The 19,757-nt window shown below is 53.3% G+C and overlaps 1 protein-coding gene across 1 annotated transcript; it reads right to left on the bottom strand.

The window, feature by feature from the left end:
• Window positions 1-4,847: 4,847 nt before the first annotated feature.
• Window positions 4,848-5,973, bottom strand: LOC142829779 (N-acetyltransferase 8-like). Its single transcript, XM_075931196.1, has one exon. It carries the CDS (start codon window positions 5,640-5,642, stop codon window positions 4,953-4,955), a length of 690 nt encoding a protein of 229 aa, XP_075787311.1. The 5' UTR covers window positions 5,643-5,973; the 3' UTR covers window positions 4,848-4,952.
• Window positions 5,974-19,757: the final 13,784 nt, after the last annotated feature.

The raw sequence follows: 19,757 nt of genomic DNA, 5'->3' as shown, positions 1-19,757 counted from the left end.
ATAATAAGGGATGATGTTGTCAGACACGTGGATGAATAGAATTTGTTGGGGGAAAGTCAAGATGGTTTCTGTAAGGAAAAATCATGCTGTAGAAATCTGCTAGAGTTCTTTGAAGGGGTCAACAAATATGTGGAGAAGGAGGATCAAGTGGATATAGCATACTTAGATTCCCAGAAAGCCTATGACAAGGTCCCACAGCACTGGCTATTAAGTAAAGTAAGTTGTCATGGGATAAGAGGGAAGGTTCTTTTGCAGATTAGTAACTGGTTAAAAGACAGGAATGAAAAGGTAGAAATAAATGGTAACTTTTCAGAATGGAAAGAGGTAACTAGTGGGGTCCCCCTAAGGTCTGTCAATTTATTTATAAATGATCTAGAGAAAGGGGTAAATAGTGAGATGGCAAAATATGCAGGTGATGCCAAACGGTTCAAGATAGTTAAGACCAAAGCAGACTGTGAATAGCTTTAAAAAGATCTCAGCAAACTAAGTGATTGGATAACAAAACGGCAAATGAAATTTTATGTTGGTATATGAAAAGTAATGCACATTGGAAAACAGAGTCCCATCTATAGATACAATACGATGGGGACAAAGTTGGCTACAGCTATTCAAGAGAGAGATCATGGAGTCACTGTGTTTAGTTCTCGGAAAACATCCACTCCGTGTGCAGCGGCAGTCAAAAAAGCAAGTAGAATGTGAGGAGTCATTAAAAAAGGGATTGAGAATAAGACAGTCTGGGGTACTAGAGATAGTCTGAAAAAACTCTGCCACGTCCAGCGAACGCGTTTGCTCTTCCTCATGACTTAACCAAGTAACCAACCAACCAACGGAGGTGCTTTTTCTTCTTATCAGCCGCTTGTAACTACTTGAACCATCTACTCACTCTCTCCTTTTTTTCTCCCCTGCTCCTTCATGCCCCTTCCCTTATTTATTCTTGGATCTAGACTTCTAATACTCCAGTCATCTGAAGAAGTGGATTGTGCCCATGAAAGCTCATGACGCCATCTACATGTTTTGTTAGTCTTTAAGGTGCTGCTGGACTATTCGTGTTTTTTTAAGTTTTTCCTGGAAGGGTATGTCTACACTACAGCACTATTTCGAAATAGTTAATTCAAATTAAGCTAATTTGAAAGAAGACATCTATACACAAAACCTATTTTGAAATAGCACATCCACACTGAATGGACCATGAACCGAAGTTAAGGCTGGCCAAAACCAGTGCCGGCAGAACAGCAGGTTAGGACGTAGTGTGCGGCACTAACTGAGCTCTGTGCTTAAAGGGACCCTACCCCCACCCCGGACAGACAGTTCTCAGGGTTCCCCGCTTGCTTGTCTGCCTCAATGAAGGACAGCAAAGCAGTCCTGTCTTGGAGTGCTCGGAGTGCCCGCACTCAGGACACCACAGCACTCGGCCACATGGAGCCAGAGCTGCCCCTGGGCACACTGGTGCATCTCGTGGGGTTGTTGCCATCAGCCTGGCTGCACTTGCTGCAGGCTCCCATCCGGGGGGTCCATCGAGGGGCTGTCAGGATCCAGGAGGCCCTGAGGGACAGCGTCCACCCCTCAGAGCCCTCAGAGCCTCCCCGGTCCTCCCCACCGGTGGCTCGTGCCCCATTCCTCCTTCACGTCCTTCCACTTACCCCTCTCTAGCCCCCCTTCCTGATGTCAAACAAACGACACGTATGTTCAAAAATAGAAACTAGGTTTATTGAACAAAACTGGAGGGGGGGGGATGAACCTCTGGGGAGCCTGGGAAAAGGAGGCAGGAGAGGGGAAGAGAGAGAGTGGGAGAGGAGGGGGGGAAACCTGGGAGGGGGGAGCTGGAAGGGGGAAGCAATGGGAAAAGGGGGAGGGGAAGCTCAGGCTTGGGGGGTCTCGCTGGACCAACTTGACTTTCATGCAAACCTGCTCCTGGGTTCGCATGTGGCCTTTGGTGGCCAGGCTGGCAGCTATCCTGCCATAGACGGCCATGTTCCTCTGTCTAGTGTGGAGATCATGGACGTTGGGGGCATCCCCCCCAAACCTGAATAAGGTCCATGATTTCCGCACTAGATGGAGGAACATGGCCGTCTATGGCAGGATAGCTGCCAGCCTGGCCACCAAAGGCCACATGCGAACCCCTAACAGGCTCCTGGGAGCTGGCAGACTGCTCCTGGGGAGCAGTGGAGGGCTGGCTGACAGGGACTTGCTGGCTCATGTTTGGGGCCACTGGGTCAGGGACCCACTGCTGGCTCTGAGCTGGCAGGCTTGGAGCTGGCACAGGCACTGTGGCCAGGGTCTACTCCTTTAATACCTCCAGGGCTGAGGAAGAGGAGAATAACTTTTCCTAGTTGTGCCCAGAGTGGCCACTAGGGCTCCCTGGGAAGGCTGGAGGCCCCCTGTTTTGAAATAAGTGTCTACACAGCATTTAATTTAATTCGAAATAGCTATTTCGAATTTGGCGTTACTCCTTGTAGAATGAGGTTTACCAAATTCGAATTTAATTCGAAATAGCGGTTTGCATGTATAAACGCTATTAAAGTACATTCGAAATAACGGCCGCTATTTCAAATTAACTTTGCAGTGTAGACATGCCCTTAGGATATGGGCTAATCCGCACTAATTCGAACTAACTTAATTCGATTTAGTAAATTCCAACTAAGCTAATTCGAATTAGTTTTTAGGTCTAGATGCACTAATTTGAATTAGTGTTTTGCTAATTCGAAATAGCGCGTCCACATTGAGTGGACCCTGAACCGGGGTTAAGGCTGGCCGGAAGCAGTGCCGGCAGGGCATCAGGTTAGGACTTAGAGCGTGGAGCTGCTGTCTCAGGCTAGCCGAGGGCTGTGCTTAAAGGGACCCGACCCCCACCCCGGACAGACAGTTCTCAGGGTTCCCCACTTGCTTGTCTAACTCGATGAGGGACAGCAAAGCAGTCCTGGCTTGGAGTGCCCTGAGTGCCCACACTCGGCACAACACAGCACTCGGCCATCAGCCCGGCTGCACTTGCCGCAGGCTGCCATCCGGAGGAGTCAATCGGGGCTGTCAGGATCCAGGAGACACTGCAGGAGAGCTTCCACCCTGAGGAGCCCGCAGAGCCACCCCAGTCCTCCCCATCAGGGGCTCATGCCCCATTCCTCCCTCACCTCCTTCCACTTACCCCTCCCTAGCCCCCCTTCCTGATGTAAAAAATAAAGGACACGTGTGTCCTAAAATAGAAACTCTCTTTATTTAACAAAACTGGGAGTGGAGGGGGAGATTAACCTCTGGGGAGACTGGGAAAAGGAGGTGGGAGAAGGGAAGAAAGAGGGTGGGAGAGGGGAGGTGGAAACCTGGGAGGAGGGAGCTGGAACAGGGAAGCCAGGGGAAGAAGGAGGAGGGGAAGTATCATGAGTGGTGTGGAGAGGGTGAATAAAGAAAAGTTCTTCATTAGTTCCCATAATAGAAGGATTAGAGGACACCAAATGAAATGAATGGAGAGCAGGTTTAAAACTAATAAGCGAAAGTTCTTTACACAGCACATGGTCAACCTGTGGAACTCCTTGCTGCAGGAGGCTGTGAAGGCTAGAACTAGAACAGAGTTTAAAGAGAAGCGAGTTAAAGTCATGGAGGTTGGGTCAATGGAGTGCTATTAGCCAGAGGGCAGGAACGCTGTCCCTGGCCTCTGTGGAAGGCTGGAGATGTATGGCACGAGACAAATCACTTGGTCATTGTCTTCAGTCCATCTCCTCTGGGGTACCTGGTGTTGGCTGCTGTCGGCAGACAGGCTACTGGGATAGATGGACCTTTCGTCTGACCCAGTACAGCCATTCTTATGTTCTAAGCTCAGGGCTGGGGGGTCTCACTGGACCAACTTGATTTTCATGCAAACCTGCTCCATGTGGCCTTTGGTGGCCAGACTGGCAGCTATCCTGCCCTAGATGGCCACATTCCTGTGCCTAGTGCAGAGGTCGTGGACGTTGGAGGCCTCCCCCCAAACCTGGATGAGGTCCACGATCTCCGCACTAGACCAGGCGGGTGCCCACCTCTTGTTACCCCGGGCAGGCTCGTGGGAGCCACCAGCCTGGTCCTGGGAAGAGGCGGAGGTATGGGTGGCAGCGGGTGGCTAGCTCGTGCCGTGCCAGGTGCAGGGTCTGCTGGCTGGGTGCTGGCAGACTTGCACCTGGCATGGGCACTGTGGCCAGCCCGTGCCCCTTTAAGGGATCCGTAGCCTGGAGGGTGCAGAAAAGTTTCCCTGGTTTAGCCCAGAGTGGCTACCAGGGAAAGCTGGGGAGGGCTAGCCTCCCACTAGTTCGAATTAAGTGGCTACACAGCCCTTAATTCGAGCTACTTAATTCGAACTAGGTGTTAGTCCTTGTAGAATGAGGTTTACCTAGTTCGAATTAAGTTCGAACTAGCAGTTTGTATGTGTAGCGCCTATGAAAATTAATTCGAACTAACGGCTGTTAGTTTGAATTAACTTTGTAGTGTAGACATATCCTTAGGGTATGTCTACACTGCCACCCTAGTTTGAACTAGAGAGGCTAATGTAGGCAATCAAAGTTGTAAATGAAGCCCGGGATTTAAATATCCCGGGCTTCATTTGCATCTTGCCGGGCGCCGCCATTTTTAAATCCCCCTTAGTGCGGACTCCGTGCCTGCGGCTACATGTGGCATGGAGTAGGAACGAGGTGTACCAGTAGTTCGAATTAGACAGCCTAATTCGAATTACCTACTCTGTGCCGCATGTAGCCACAGGCATGGAGTCTGCACTAACGGGGATTTAAAAATGGCGTCACCCAGCAGGATGCAAATGAAGCCCAGGATATTTAAATCCCGGGCTTCATTTGCAACTTCGAATGCCTACATTAGCCACTCTAGTTCGAACAAGGGTGGCAGTGTAAACATACCCTTAGAGACTAACTCGTTTCCCTCTCTGAAGCTCTTGAATAAGTGACGTTCTCGGGCATTCGCCCACCTGACTCCATATCAACTCAGCTGCTCCCAGCTGGGCTGTCATACCGGTAACAAAGAAAAACGTCCTCGAATATCTTTCCCACTAGCTCCTTGGGAGAGATGCGGTCGATCTCTCTAAACCCCAGGCTCCTGTACAGCCTCTTGCCCTCTGGATTCCAAATTCCCACAGTCAGGGTCACCCCCTTGTAGCCGCGCAGCTGGGCAAAGCGAAGGACTGCCCTGCACAGAGCTCTGGCAATGCCCCTCTTCCGATGGCTCCGTCTGACCGACAGCCGGGTCAAGCTCAGCGTGCGCTCTCCATCTCCAGAAGGGGCAGAGGGCTTGGCACCGACTGTGGCTACCACCTCCCCGTCAGACTCAGCCACCCAGAAATGGGAATCTTCCCCCTCCAGGTAGGTTTTCTGGATGTCCTGCAGGTCGTCCTCCAAACACAGCTGGATGAACCGACCATAGTAAGAGTCCAGCAGGCGCCAGGCAGCAGCTAACAGGACAGGGGCAGCCAGCATGGCGAGGAGCAGGGAGCCGGAGCTCAGGAACAGCGCGACGCTCACAGCGAGGAGGCCCAGGAGAGTGCGTGGGCGCGTCAGCACATGCCGGTAGCACTTGGGGATGTAATCGCGCATGCCGGTCACGAACAAACTCCTCACCGCCTGCCGGTCGCTGTCGTGGTAATCCCGAATGCAGTAACCCGCCGTGGCTCCTGGCATGCTGCTGTCCTAAGGAAACCAACTGTTAATTGGACTGCTCCTCTGACAGGCCTAATGTTCACACCACTCCCTCCGCAAGCGCCCGCCCCGCAGGACACAGGCAGCCAAACTCCCCCCCTGCAGACCCTGCTCACCTCGGCCACCTGAAGAGGGGGGACAGCTGTTAGGCCTGGGTCAGATGTCTGTCCTGCTGCGCACCTCTGAGTCTCCTCCCAGTCCCAAGGTACCGGCAAGCCCTCTTTGTTTGGAGGCTCAGACTGTTGTTCCCCCCCCCCCCCGAGCACTGGGGACATGACTGGGGACTTAGTGTGTCATTCAGAGCCCGCCTTAGCCTTCCCTCCTGACAGATGACCAAGCAGGACTCCTGCAGGTCACTGATTTGTTCATCGTTCGTCAGTCCCCCTCGATTTTGGTGCTGCAAATTTCATGTACTACTGCTCGGGGTCAAGCCCTGGTTGGAAACACAAACTGGGAAGCCGGCATCTGAAGGTTTCTGGCGTCATGTCTAGGGCATTGAGCATCGCAGCCTTTACTTGCCCATAATCTTTGGCTTTCTCGATGGGGAGCCTTCGGTACGCCGTCTGAGCCGGTCAGGCCAAGTAGAGTGCTAAGAGCATGGCCCACTGCTCCCATGGCCAGCCCATCACCGTCAACTCACGCTCAAAAGACTCTAAGAACGCTTCAGTGTCATCGTCAGCTCCCATTTTGGAGAGGCGGACCGGGGCAGTGAGGCCCAGGGGATCCTCTGCCTCCTAAGGGCTGCCCACCAGGCCGGGACCAGAGGGAAGCCAGCTGCAGAAAGCCCTGCCTTTGCAGTTCCTGTTGTTGAGTGGCCATTTGTTGTAGCCATTGCCCATCCGCTGCACCAGCTCCTCTTGCTGTTCATGCTGGGCGCTCAGCTGATGGATCCACCACTCGTGTTGGTTTTGCTGGCTCTCGGTTAGATGCTGAACAGTTTTTTCTATATCCATGGCTGCCCCCCGGCCAGGGCGGTGACGAGGCCCCTTCCGTCAGGGGTTGGACCGTGCCCACATTCTCCACCAAATGGTGCCCAGTGAGGTGCGCCCTAGGGGAAGAGGGGTGTCCCCCTCGGGGTCAGTGGGTGGCCACTGAAACCCACTACACACAGTCTCGGAGCGGGGCTGCCACACTAGCAGTTTCTGGCCCAGCCCCAGCGCAGTGCTGGGCGGGGCGGCCGTAATCGAGCTGGCAAACCAATTCACCACAAGTAAACACGAGCAGATCATCTATCTCCTTGTTCAGGAGGGGTTCCGGCACCCGGCCTGTGGCAGCAGGAAGCAAGAGGGATTTGTGCCATCTGATTTGTGGGTGGGTGGTAGGGGGGTAGAAGATGCAGGTCCTGCCTACACCACCCAGCCCGGGGCTTTAACAGCAGCCGAGCTGTCGGCTGCTGGGTTAGAAGGGATCTGTATCCAAAACACTCTGATCTTTCATTGCTGAGCCAGCGGGGGCCCGTACCGCAGCCCGCTGACCCTCTGCCAGACCAGGGTTGGCTACCCCTGCGCCGGTTCCATTCCCCCCCGACCCTGAGATGTACCTGGCTCCTGGGCAGGTCCTCTGGGCAGTGAGGATTGGAGTGCACCGGCCAGGTGCGCAGACCCACCAAGCAGTCCTCCCGCAGCTGGCCCAGGCCAGTCGTCAGCGCCCCCCGGCTCTAGTTCCTCACTGGGTTGGGCTGGGAAGGATTCTGGCTCCCTTGCCAGCTGGGCTCCGAATGTGCTTGCAGACCGGCCTTATTTCCCTGGTCCTGCCCCCTGGCTTCCTCCCAGGTGATTCATTAGAGTCCCGGGCTGCCCATCACGGCTCTGGGAGGGGCATTTCCCCCTCCGGGTTTGTGGGTGGCCACCCAGATCCATTCCAGAGGAGGAAGGTGTGGCTGCCGCTTTCCTGGCTCTCCCCACCATGCTGCTCCTGTGCCAGCTGGAGCTCTCCTGGCCCAACCACCACCCGCCAGCTGAGGCTCCTGCTGGTTCTGCAGCTTCTTCCCCCTGGACACCGCTGCTGCTTCCTTCCACCAACTGCTGCTACCTGAAGGGGGTGGGGACTGCCGGCCTGCCCCCCACCCACCGCTCCAGAGGGAGAGGAAGAGGACCCCAGCACCACCAGCATCCACCATCTGGGGTCCCCTGCCTCAGTTGGCCGCAACCCGCCTGCTGCGGCAGCAACACCACCTGCCCCCCGTCGAGGAGCGGAAGAGGAGGAGAGGCCAGCACCACCCGGACCAGCTGGACGTGTGGAGGGGGCTTCCAAAGACTGAGCTTTTTCACCTGCTCGCCTGGGGTGGTGGTGAGTTGAGTCGCTAAAAGGGGGGGGCCGAGGGAAAGACGCGGAGCCCTACTCCCAGCCCCGCTGCCCCCCTTCCTGCTGCCACTACCCCCATTGGCCCCTCCACCACCGCTTAACACCTGGTGTGCCCTTGGAATCTGGAAGGTGGGCGGGCATTAGCCCGTTCACATCTAAAGGACTTCTCCGCAGACTATGAGGAGGGTCCACTGAGCCCAGGAAATCAAGTAATTACTTGGGACAAATAAAAGGAAAACAGGGATGGGTATGAGGGTCAAAGGGCTGAAACGAGGGGACTGGATGAGGACACCGAGCAGAGAGCCCCAGACAGCACCCACTGCCCCCCGAAAGTCATGAGAGAGACAGCGGACGCCGCCCAGTGGAATTCTGCCCAGACACGTGAGCGGATGCAGGAACGGAAATAGTCCCCACAGTCGCAGGCCCCTCCCTCGGCCAGCCTCTGCTCCCTGGTCTTATAAATTACCATCTTGGCGATAGCCAGGAGGAGGTTGACCAGGAGGTCCCGCGACTTTGTGGCGCCTCGGATGGGGTGTGTGTAAATTAACAGGTGAGGGGAGAAGTGCAGCCAGAACCACAACAAAAGGTTCTGGAGAAGCCGAAAAAGGGGCTGTAACCTGGCGCACCCAAGGTAAACGTGCACCAGGTTCTCCCTCTCACCACAGAAGGGGCACGTGTCGGGGGTGGGGGTGAACCGCACCAAATACACGCCCGTGCTCACAGCTCCGTGCAGAATTCTCCAGCCGATGTCCCCGGTGGGCCGTGGAACCAAGGTCGAATAGAGGCTGGCCCACCGGGGCTCTCCACCCTCTATTAGTGGTAGGAGGTCCCATCGCTTGGTGTCTGGGCGGGACACGAGGGTGGGGAAGTGGAGTGTGTGAAGCATGAGCGTGTACAGGTGACTATTTGGAGCGGTTCGGAAGGGGATCGGCTGCAATGTGTGCAGCCGGCTCGAGTGACGAGGGGGAGGTTGTCGGGGAGGTACGCGGGGCTTAGGGCTGATGGATAGATCGGGTGGGCCGGGGATGAGGGACGGGCGGGGTGCACCCTCTCACCGGACCTTGTCGAGATAAACCCGAGTAGTGGGCGGCAAAGCGTCCTTCACCTCCAGAAGAACATGCCAGGGAGTACGTAGGGTGGAGAGCCCCATGCACTGGGCGAGCGCCCGAGGTTCCACCCAGTCTCCCCGGTCATAGTCCAAGAGGTCTCCGATCCTTCTGACTTCTGCCAGGACCAACCTCCGGTGCACCGAGGGGGACTCCACCGCCTGCACCCGTAGATGGGGGTTGTGTAGCAGGGGCTCCGCGAGGCGGTCTGCCCCCACAGTGGGTCCCAAGGACCTGGTCACCTCTAGCAGTTTCCAGGCCCGGAGGAGGTCCTGGTAGAAGGCCAGTAGCTCGGAGAAGTCTTGCAGAAGACCTCTCAAATAAAGGAGCTGCCGGTCATATCAGAGCCCTCAGAAGCGGCGAAGGAAGGCGTGCGCAAGCGTGCTCCACGCTGGACTACCTGCATCAAATAGAAGCCTCTGCAGGGCCCAGAGGTGGAGGATGTGAACCCGCATGTGCAAACACGTCAGGCCCTGCCCTCCCTCCTCCAGGGGGAGATGGAGAACCTCTGCAGAGACCCAATGCATTCCTGGCCAGAAGAACCGCAGCATTAGCTGCTGGATACGGGCCAGGAAATCCGGGGGCGGGACCAGGGTGTTGAGATAGTGCCAGAGCATGGACAGCACCAATTGGTTAAGTACTAGTACCCTCCCGTGCAGGGAGAGGCACCGGAGCAATCCCGTCCACCTCTGCAACCGCTCAACCACCTTGGCCTCTAAACCTTGCCAGTTTTCCGGCGGAGAGGGATGCGTGGCAGAAAGAAAAACGCCGAGATAGAGCAGCGGACCTGCACTCCACCTGATGGCCTGAAGCGCAGGTGGGAGGGGAGCCCACCTGCCACTCGGCCCCTACCACCAGGCCAGAGCTCTTGACCCAGTTGACCCGGGCGGAGGAGGCCGCCGAGTAGACGGCTTGGCAAGCCTCCACCTGCGCCAGGTCTCCCGGGTCCTGGACCATGAGGAGCACATCGTCGGCGTACGCCGACAGGACCAGCCTCATCTCCGGCTCATGGAGCACCAACCCTGTCAACCTATTGCGAAGGAGACGGAGAAAGGGCTCCATGACCAGAGCATACAGCTGGCCTGACAGTGGACAGCCTTGACGTACTCCCCGCCCGAAGCTGACCGGTGCGGTCAGGGTCCAGTTGAGCTTGACCAAGCACTCTGCGGAGGCATACAGCACCTGGAGAAACCCCACAAAATGGGGCCCAAAGCCGAAGGTCCGCAGGGTGCTCAGGAGGTACCCGTGGTCCATCCGGTCGAACGCCTTCTCCTGATCCACGGACAGGAGGACAAACGACAGACCATCCCTACACCTGAGCTCTAAGAGATCCCGGACCAGAAAAAGGTTGTCGAAGATGGTTCGGCCCGGGACGGTGTAGATCTGGTCTGGAGATTGAGATAGACCTGTGTTTGAGAGTGAGGTTTTTTTTTTTTTCCCTTCCCCCCTCCCCTTGATAGAGTTTGTGCTGTGATTGGTAGGGGCTGTGATTGGCAGGTGGAAACTGTTGGCTTCTAATTAAGTTTGAATTGTAGAAGCCTCTGCTGATTGGCTGAGCCTTGGTAGGGGGAGGGGCTTTATAAGGCAGTGGGCAAGCGACCAAGGAGCTTGTGAACAGGTGATTGCTAACAGGGAGTTTTGAGAGGGAGTTCTCCAGGTGAAGGAGAAGCAGATACAGGACTCTTGAGGGAAGTGTGTTTTGTTATTGGGGCTTTCTCAGTGTGTGCAGAGCTTGTGTTTGTTTGGTGTGTGGTGGTTTGTGGTTTTTTTTTTTCCCCTCCTCCCCCCCTGTTTGAGTGAGGCTTTAGAGGGAGAGTTCTCCAGGTAGAGGAGAAGTAGATACAGGAGTCTTGGGAGAAGTGTGTTTTGTTATTGGGGCTTTCTTGCTGTATGCTGAGCTTGTGTTTGTGAGTGAGGGTTGTGGGTGTTCTTGTTTGTTTGTTTGTTTGTTTGTTTGTTTATTTTCCCCTGTGTTTGAGAGTGAGGTTTTTTTTTTTTTTTTTTTTTTTCCCCTTCCCTCCTCCCCTTGATAGAGTTTGTGCTGTGATTGGCAGGTGGAAACTGTTGGCTTCTAATTAAGTTTGAATTGTAGAAGCCTCTGCTGATTGGCTGAGCCTTGGTAGGGGGAGGGGCTTTATAAGGCAGTGGGCAAGCGACCAAGGAGCTTGCAAACAGGTGATTGCTAACAGGGAGTTTTGAGAGGGAGTTCTGAAGGGGAGAGGGAAGGGCGGGAGGTTCTCTTGTCTTTCTTTTTAAATCCCTTCTCCAGGACAGCAGCGATGGTTGATGATGCGTCTGCTGCTGTTGTTACCTGCACGGCGTGTGCCATGTTTGTCTTCCTCCCGGAAGAAAGAACGGATTTCATCTGCACCAAGTGCAAGCTGGTCGAGATTTTGGAAGAAAAAATTAGAGGACTGGAGGCCCAAGTGTCGACCTTACGCTTGATCAGAGAGGATGAAGACTTCCTCGATAGAAGGCAGCAATTGATCCTTCAAGCACGGCAGGCAGAGGAGCCAGTGAGGGCAGTACGCGACCAAGAGGAGAACTGGCAGCATGTAACTTCTAGAAGGGGAAAAAGGCCAGCACGGGATTCCCCCGATGCTATAGAGGTAAGCAATTGCTTTCAAGCTCTCTCCACAGGCTCTGCAGTGCTGAATGCTCTGGAAGGGACCTCACAAGGTAGAAACCAGAAGGGAGCACCATCTACTGAAAGGCATGGGATGCGTAGTCCTAGGGATGGGGGTTCCACGGCCACCACCCCCAAAAGGAAACGACGGGTGGTGGTGGTCGGGGACTCCCTCCTAAGAGGGACTGAGCCATCCCTCTGCCGTCCGGACCTGGAATCTCGAGAGATGTGCTGCTTACCGGGAGCTCGCATTCGGGATGTCACTGAGAGGCTTAGCAAGCTGATCAAACCTTCAGATCGCTACCCCTTCCTGCTTCTCCATGTAGGAACGAATGATACGGCCAAGAATGACCTTGAGCGGGTTGCTGCGGATTATGTAGCACTGGGAAGAAGGATCCAAGACTTTGGAGCGCAAGTGGTGTTCTCGTCCATCCTCCCTGTTGAAGGGAAAGGACTGGGCAGGGATCGTCGAATTGAGGACGTAAATGCGTGGTTGCGCAGGTGGTGTCGCAGAGAGGGCTTTGGTTTCTTCGACCATGGGACTCTGTTCCGGGCGGAAGGATTGTTAGGAAGAGATGGGATCCACCTAACGAAGAGAGGAAGGAGCATCTTCGCGGGCAGGCTTGCGAACCTAGTGAGGAGGGCTTTAAACTAGGTTCGTCGGGGGATGGTGACCAAAACCCTGAGGGGAGTGGGAAAGTCAGATACCGGGAAGAAATGCATAGAGCAAGGAGCAAGAAAGGAGGACCCCAGTTTCGAATGGAGAAGATAGTGCAATCAACTGGTTACCTGAAGTGTTTGTACACTAATGCGAGAAGCCTGGGCAACAAGCAGGAAGAACTGGAGGCCCTGGCCCAGGCCAAGAAATATGATTTAATTGGGATAACAGAGACTTGGTGGGATGACTCGCATGACTGGAGCGCTGTCATGGAAGGGTATAGACTGTTCAGGAAGAATAGGCAGGGGAGAAAAGGAGGAGGAGTTGCACTATATGTAAGAGCACTATGATTGCTCTGAACTCCAGTATAAAGAGGGAGAAAAACTTGTTGAAAGTCTATGGGTCAGGTTTAAAGGAGCAAACAGCAGTGATGTTGTGGTTGGTGTCTGCTACAGGCCACCGAACCAGGTGGATGAGGTAGATGAGGCTTTCTTCGAACAACTGAGCGAAGCTTCCAGATCGCAGGCCCTGGTTCTCATGGGGGACTTTAATCACCCTGACATCTGTTGGGAAACCAATACGGCAGTACACAGGCAATCCAGGAAGTTTTTGGAGAATGTTGGGGATAACTTCTTGGTACAAGTGCTGAAGGATCCGACCAGGGGCCGTGCACAGCTTGACCTTCTCCTCACAAACAGGGAGGAACTAATAGGGGACGTAGAGGTGGGTGACAACCTGGGGAGCAGTGATCATGAGATGGTAGATTTCAGGATCCTGACCAAAGGAAGAAAAGAGAGTAGTAAAATACACACCTTGGACTTCAAAAAAGCAGATTTTGACTCCCTCAGAGACCTGATGGGCAGAATCCCCTGGGATGTTAACATGAAGGGGAAAGGAGTCCAGGACAGCTGGCAGTATTTTAAAGAAGCCTTATTGAAGGCACAGAAAGAAACCATCCCGACACGTAGCAAGAGAGGCAAACCTGGTAGGAGACCGGATTGGCTTACAGGGGAAATCCTTGGTGTACTTAAGCACAAAAAGGAAGCTTACAGAAAGTGGAAACTTGGACAAATGACTAGGGAGGAGCTTAAATGTATAGTTCGAGAATGCCGGGGGGTTATCAGGAAGGCGAAAGCGCAAATGGAGTTGCGACTGGCTAAGGATGTGAAGGATAACAAGAAAGGTTTCTACAGGCATGTCAACAAAAAGAAGGTGATCAGAGAGGGTGTGCGGCCCCTACTGGATGAAGGAGGTAACCTAGTGACAGAGGATGTGGGGAAAGCTGAAGTACTCAATGCTTTCTTTGCTTCTGTATTCACGGACAAGGTCGGCTCCTGGACTCCTGTGCTAAGCGACGCAAGATGGGAAGAAGATGGACAGCCCTTGGTGGGTAAAGAACAGGTTAGGAACTATTTAGAAAAACTAAACGTACACAAATCCATGGGTCCAGACTTAATGCACCCAAGGGTACTGAAGGAGTTGGCAAATGTCATTGAGGAGCCTTTGGCCATTATCTTTGAAAAGTCGTGGAGATCGGGCGAAATCCCGGATGATTGGAAAAAGGCAAATGTAGTGCCCATCTTCAAAAAAGGGAAGAAGGACGATCCAGGGAACTATAGGCCGGTCAGTCTTACCTCGGTTCCTGGAAAAATCATGGAAGGGATCCTAAAGGAATCCATTTTGAGACACTTGAATGAGAGGAAAGTGATCAGGAATAGTCAGCATGGATTCACAAAGGGCAAGTCGTGCTTGACCAATCTGATTAGCTTCTATGATGAGGTAACTGGCTCAGTGGACATGGGAAAGTCAGTGGATGTTATATACCTTGACTTTAGCAAGGCTTTTGATACGGTCTCCCACAATATTCTTGCCAGCAAGTTAAGGGAATGTGGATTGGATAAATGGACGGTAAGATGGATAGAAAGCTGGCTAGAAGGCCGGGCCCAGCGGGTAGTGATCAACGGTTCGATGTCAGGATGGCGGTCGGTTTCTAGTGGAGTGCCCCAAGGTTCGGTTCTAGGACCGGTTTTGTTCAATATCTTTATTAATGACCTGGATGAGGGGATAGATTGCACCCTCAGCAAGTTTGCAGATGACACTAAGCTAGGGGGAGAGGTAGATACGCTTAAGGGCAGAGATAGGGTCCAGAGTGACTTAGACAAATTGGAGGATTGGGACACTAGAAATCTCACGAGATTCAACAAAGACAAGTGTAGAGTCCTGCACTTGGGACGGAAGAATCCCAAGCATAGTTACAGGCTGGGGACCAACCAGTTAAGTAGTAGTTCTGCAGAAAAGGACCTGGGGGTTACAGTGGATGAGAAGCTAGATATGAGTCAACAGTGTGCCCTTGTAGCCAAGAAGGCTAATGGCATATTAGGATGCATTAAGAGGAGCATTGCCAGCAGATCCAGAGATGTCATTATTCCCCTTTATTCGGCTTTGGTGAGGCCACATCTGGAGTACTGTGTCCAGTTCTGGGCCCCCCACTACAAAAAGGATGCGGAAGCATTGGAGAGGGTCCAGCGGAGGGCAACCAAAATGATTAGGGGTCTGGAGCATATGACCTACGAGGAGAGGCTGAGGGACTTGGGTCTGTTTAGTCTGCAGAAGCGAAGAGTGAGGGGGGACTTGATAGTAGCCTTCAACTTCCTGAAGGGAGGTTCCAAAGAGGATGGAGAGAGGCTGTTCTCAGTAGTGACAGATGGCAGAACAAGGAGCAATGGTCTCAAGTTGTGGTGGGAGAGGTCCAGATTGGATATTAGGAAAAACTATTTTACTAGGAGGGTAGTGAAGCATTGGAATGGGTTACCTAGGGAAGTAGTGGAGTCTCCATCCCTAGAGGTGTTTAAGTCTCGGCTTGACAAAGCCCTGGCCGGGTTGATTTAGATGGGATTGGTCCTGCCTAGAGCGGAGGGCTGGACTTGACGACCTTCTGAGGTCTCTTCCAGTTCTGATTCTATGATAAGGGGATGGTTGGATGAAATAACATGATCTTGGTAACTAATTGACCATTCATTTCCAGTTGGAAATAGGTCAATGGAGGGATGATAGGAGTTGCTATAGGGAACTTTCTGGGTGTCTGGCTGGTGAGTCTTGCCCACATGCTCAGGGTTTAGCTGATCGCCATATTTGGGGTCAGGAAGGAATTTTCCTCCAGGGTAGATTGGCAGAGGCCCTGGAGGTTTTTCGCCTTCCTCTGTAGCATTGGGCACAGATCACAGCTGAAGGACTCTCTGCATGTTGGGGCCTTCAAAGTATTGGAAGGCTTCAATATCTGAGACATAGGTGAGAGGATTATTCTAAGAGGGGTGGGTGAGATTCTGTGGCCTGCACTGTGCAGGGGGTCAGACTAGATGATCATAATGGTCCCTTCTGACCTTAAAGTCTATGAGTCTATGAGTCTATGGGATGAACCACGTCCACCACCATGGACTTCAGCCTTAGGGAGATGGCTTTGGCGATGATTTTATAGTCCGTGCTGAGGAGCGAGATGGGACACCACTTCCTCAGATCGCGCAGGTCCCCCTTCTTGGGCAACAAGGCAATCACGGCTCGCCTGCACGATAAAGGGAGGACCCCACTCTTCAAGGACTCGGCCCAGACGCTAGTGAGGTCCGGGCCGAGGACGTCCCAGAACATGCGGTAGAATTCCACGGTCAGCCCATCCATGCCCGGGGATTTAATGGTGGGTATGAGACGGAGGGCTTCCGAGAACTCGGCCAGGGAGAGAGGCAGCTCTAGCCGGTCCCTGTCGCCCATGCTGACTGTCGGGAGTTTGTTCCAGAGAACCCTGCGGGCATCAGCGTCGGTCGGATCCGGGGAGAAGAGAGAGGTGTAGAAGGCACGAGCCCTCTCGCGCATCTCCACCGGATCCATGAGGGGGGTGCTGTCCTGTGCCAGAAGGCAGACGATGTGCCTTTTAGCTCCCCTCTTTTTCTCCAGGGTATAGAAGAAGCGGGAACCTCAATCCATCTCCCAAAGGAGATGGATACGAGAACGAACAAAGGCACCCCGGGATCGAAGGTCCTCAAGGGCCTGGAGTTCCTCCCGCTTCTCCTGGTATGCTCTGCAGAGGGGTGGATCCTCGGGGCCAGCGGCCAGCCTCCTCTCTAGCTCTAAAACCTCCCGTTCCAACTGCTCTATTGCCACATCCCTCCACCGGCTGGCCCCCCGGGTGTAGTCCTGGCAGGAAAGCTGCGTGCGCACCTTCCCTACATCCCACCACCGCCGTGCTGAGGGAAAGGCACACCGCCACCCACGCCAGGCCAGCCAGAACTCCCGGAAGGACGCTACAAAGCCCACGTCCTCCACCAGGCTGTTATTGAAATGACAGTGGGCCGGCCCCGGCCTCTCTGAAGAAAGAGAGGCCTTCATGGCCACTAAATGGTGGTCTGAGAACGGGGCCGGCCAAATGCTGGAGGAGTGGGCCCGGAAGAGATGATGATGAGACAGATAAATGCGGTCCAACTGGGAGTGGAAAGACGGATGACCCACCACCTGGACGTAGGTAGATACCGTTTCCTCGCCCAGGTGGAGGTCTCGCCAGATGTCCACCAGGGAGTGATGGTCTATTATCTCCCTGAGGACGTCCGCGACAGCTGAGCACTGCTCGAGCCCCGTATGGTCCCGGTCCTTGAGGGTGCAATTGAGGTCCCCACCTAGGACCAGGCACTCGCGAGGATCCAGAGGACTGAGGAAGGCAGACACCTGCCAATAGAAGCCAAAGTCAGGAGATAGAGCAGGGGTGATACTGCAGGTTAAGAGCTCGAGGGAAGGGGAAAGAGGCAGAGAGAGACAGAAATCCTAGCTAATTAGGGGCAGCCGAGATAGGGCGGCTGCAAAATCAAGTAAGGCCCAGGTGAAACTAATTGGGGCTGCCTGGAGGCCTATTTAAGAACTCTCCCTATGAGTGAGGGGGAGGAGAGCCGAGGAGGAGTGTGGAGAGAATTGAGAAGGAGTTTGGAGAATGGAGGAGGAGTTGGGAGAGAGGAAGACACCGGAGGAGCCAAGAGAACAGCATCAACTTTGTTAAAGTCTACAGGGAGACAACAAATCTCAAACCAAGGTGAGTGAGTCATATACTGTGACTCCTAGATTGTGGGACAGTGGGCTGAACAGGGGTCAGGGGCCCAGGAGTGGGACTGACCCTGCCACACTGGACGTTCTCCTCGCCCCTCAACGGGGCGGCTGCTCTGCCCACATCTCCAGCTGGGACTGTTCTACGGCAGCAGCGGGCAAGGACTGAGCCCCCACAAGTGCTTATGGGCATGCTCTCCCCCCCCCCCCCATTCCCTTGGACTTGGCCCTTCTCCCTCAGCTACATTGGGCTGGGGGGCCTCCCTCACCCTGTTCACCCTGCCCTATCCCCCACCACAGCAGTTTGTCTCCCTCCCTGCTGTCTGCCCCCTGTCCCCGTTAGCCAGTTTTCTTTTTCCCGCTCTCCCTGAGTTTGCTTGCCTGCCCCGTCCAGCCCCAGAGAGTTTGTTTATCTGCCCCGCCCCCACCCTGGTTAGCCTGCTGTGGTGTGTCCTGCCTTCCCAGAAACAGCTTTGCCCCCACCCCACCCTGCCTTCTGCTCACTCAGCACTATCCTTTTCCCCCAGCCTCCCGTTAGCCCTCTGCCACTGCCCTGTGCGACCTGGCCCCCTCCCTGATCGGTTGTGTCCCTCCCCTCCCCTTTTAGTTACTCCCATACACTGCACCCCCCCTTTAATGGCCCCATAGTTCCCCCTTGTTAGGCCCTAGATGTATAGGCCATGATGTATAGTTGGCCAGGTATGCATGGGTATTAGAGGTTTCTAACTAATAAAGGGGGGTTGGTTGCTTGGGCAAATAGTCTATGACGCGACGGAACTGTCTATATAAGCCTACCTGTAAATGAAATCGGGGCTGGTTCTCTTTGAAGACGGGCCGCTCTCTATTGTTGTGTGCACCATTCAATAAAGAGCTTGTGATTAAATCTTGCTGGTGTTGCCTGTCTCTTTGCGGTCAGACAACGAACAAAGGCCGTCCGGGTTCAAGTCCCCGACAAATTTGGCACCCCAGATGGGACGCGTCTGACTCTCCGGTGCAGAGGATCGGACTCCGAAGCAACGCAGCGCGCATCCTCCGGTTTTGAGGAGCCTTGCCAGGTGGCCTGATCCCTGCTCCGGCGATAAGGCGTGTCCTGTGAACCAGCTGAGGCCCGCAGAAATCCAGCAACATCACCTACCCGTTGTGTAGGATCTAGGACCTCAGGGTTAAAGTCCCTGAAGTATTCGGGGTTAAAGTCCCTGGAGAGGTAAGCGAGCGCTCGGCATTGAGAAATTGGGTTAAGGATCCTTTGGCTGGTAAAGATGGGACAGGGCGGCAGTAAGTGCCCGGGGGACGCCCCGTTGACCCTGATCCTAAGGGATTGGAAAGACATTTATGGAACGGCCGGTCAAGCAAAATCTAAAATGAAGGATTTGTGTCAAACACAATGGCCTTCACTCACTGCTAATTTGTCCCCGGATAATGATTGGCCAGACTGCGGGATGTTTTCCGTAGAAAGAATGAATGCCCTAAAGGACATACTGGTCAATCTTAGACCCGGACAAATAAAATATTTATTTGTATGGTATAATTACAAACCAAAGGAATTTGAAAGGGCTCTGCAGGCTGTGTGTGTAGAAAAATCTGTTAAACTTCTCCCACCCTATGCCCCAGAGGTGGTTAAAAAAAAAAAAAAAAAAAAAAAACATTCCATACCATTTTCTCTATCCATCTGCCAACCTGGGCTAATGTAAACCAATTGTTAAATACACTCCTCACGGAAAATGAGCATCAAAAGGTTAAAGAAAAGGCTGTAGCATATCACCAGAATCAAGCTTGGAGAGGTATGCCCACCGCTGAGCCTAACTAAGATCCAAATTCGGATGGGATGCAAGGGAAAAGTTTACCTGAAGTGGTTAGCATTGTGACGCGGGTGTACAATGAGAAAGAGAAGAGAGAGAAAAAAAGAAGGAATTAAGCGATTGTTGTTATATATGAAGGGAAACCTGCTTTAAAAATGACTCCTTGTTTCTTGCAGCCTCTTTTAATTATCTAGGCAAAGAAACAATAAAGTTTAAACATTTGGCTACAGACACTTTGTTAAACTTATTAAAGAAAAATAAGGAATTCTACTGAAACTTAATTGGTTAACTGCATAAAAAAATAAAATCTATACATTGTAAATTTGTAAAACCTGCACCCTAAGGGTTAAATGTGTCTTCCAAAAAAACTAATTATTGTTTTAAAGAAATCCAAGCCCAGAAACTTCACTGTTTTTCTGTTCAAAGCTAAGTTGATAGCACTTTTGGCTTGCTTTCAGATCCAAGGTTGTGTGTGTCTGCAAACTGCCTGTCTGTTCTAAAAAGGGGGAGCATGTCCCCCATAAG

The sequence above is a fragment of the Pelodiscus sinensis genome, chromosome 6, assembly GCF_049634645.1.
Source record: "Pelodiscus sinensis isolate JC-2024 chromosome 6, ASM4963464v1, whole genome shotgun sequence".
Taxonomy (NCBI): domain Eukaryota; kingdom Metazoa; phylum Chordata; order Testudines; family Trionychidae; genus Pelodiscus; species Pelodiscus sinensis.
The sequence above is the reverse complement of the archived record's forward strand: the minus strand, read 5'-3'. Positions and strand labels throughout refer to the sequence as shown.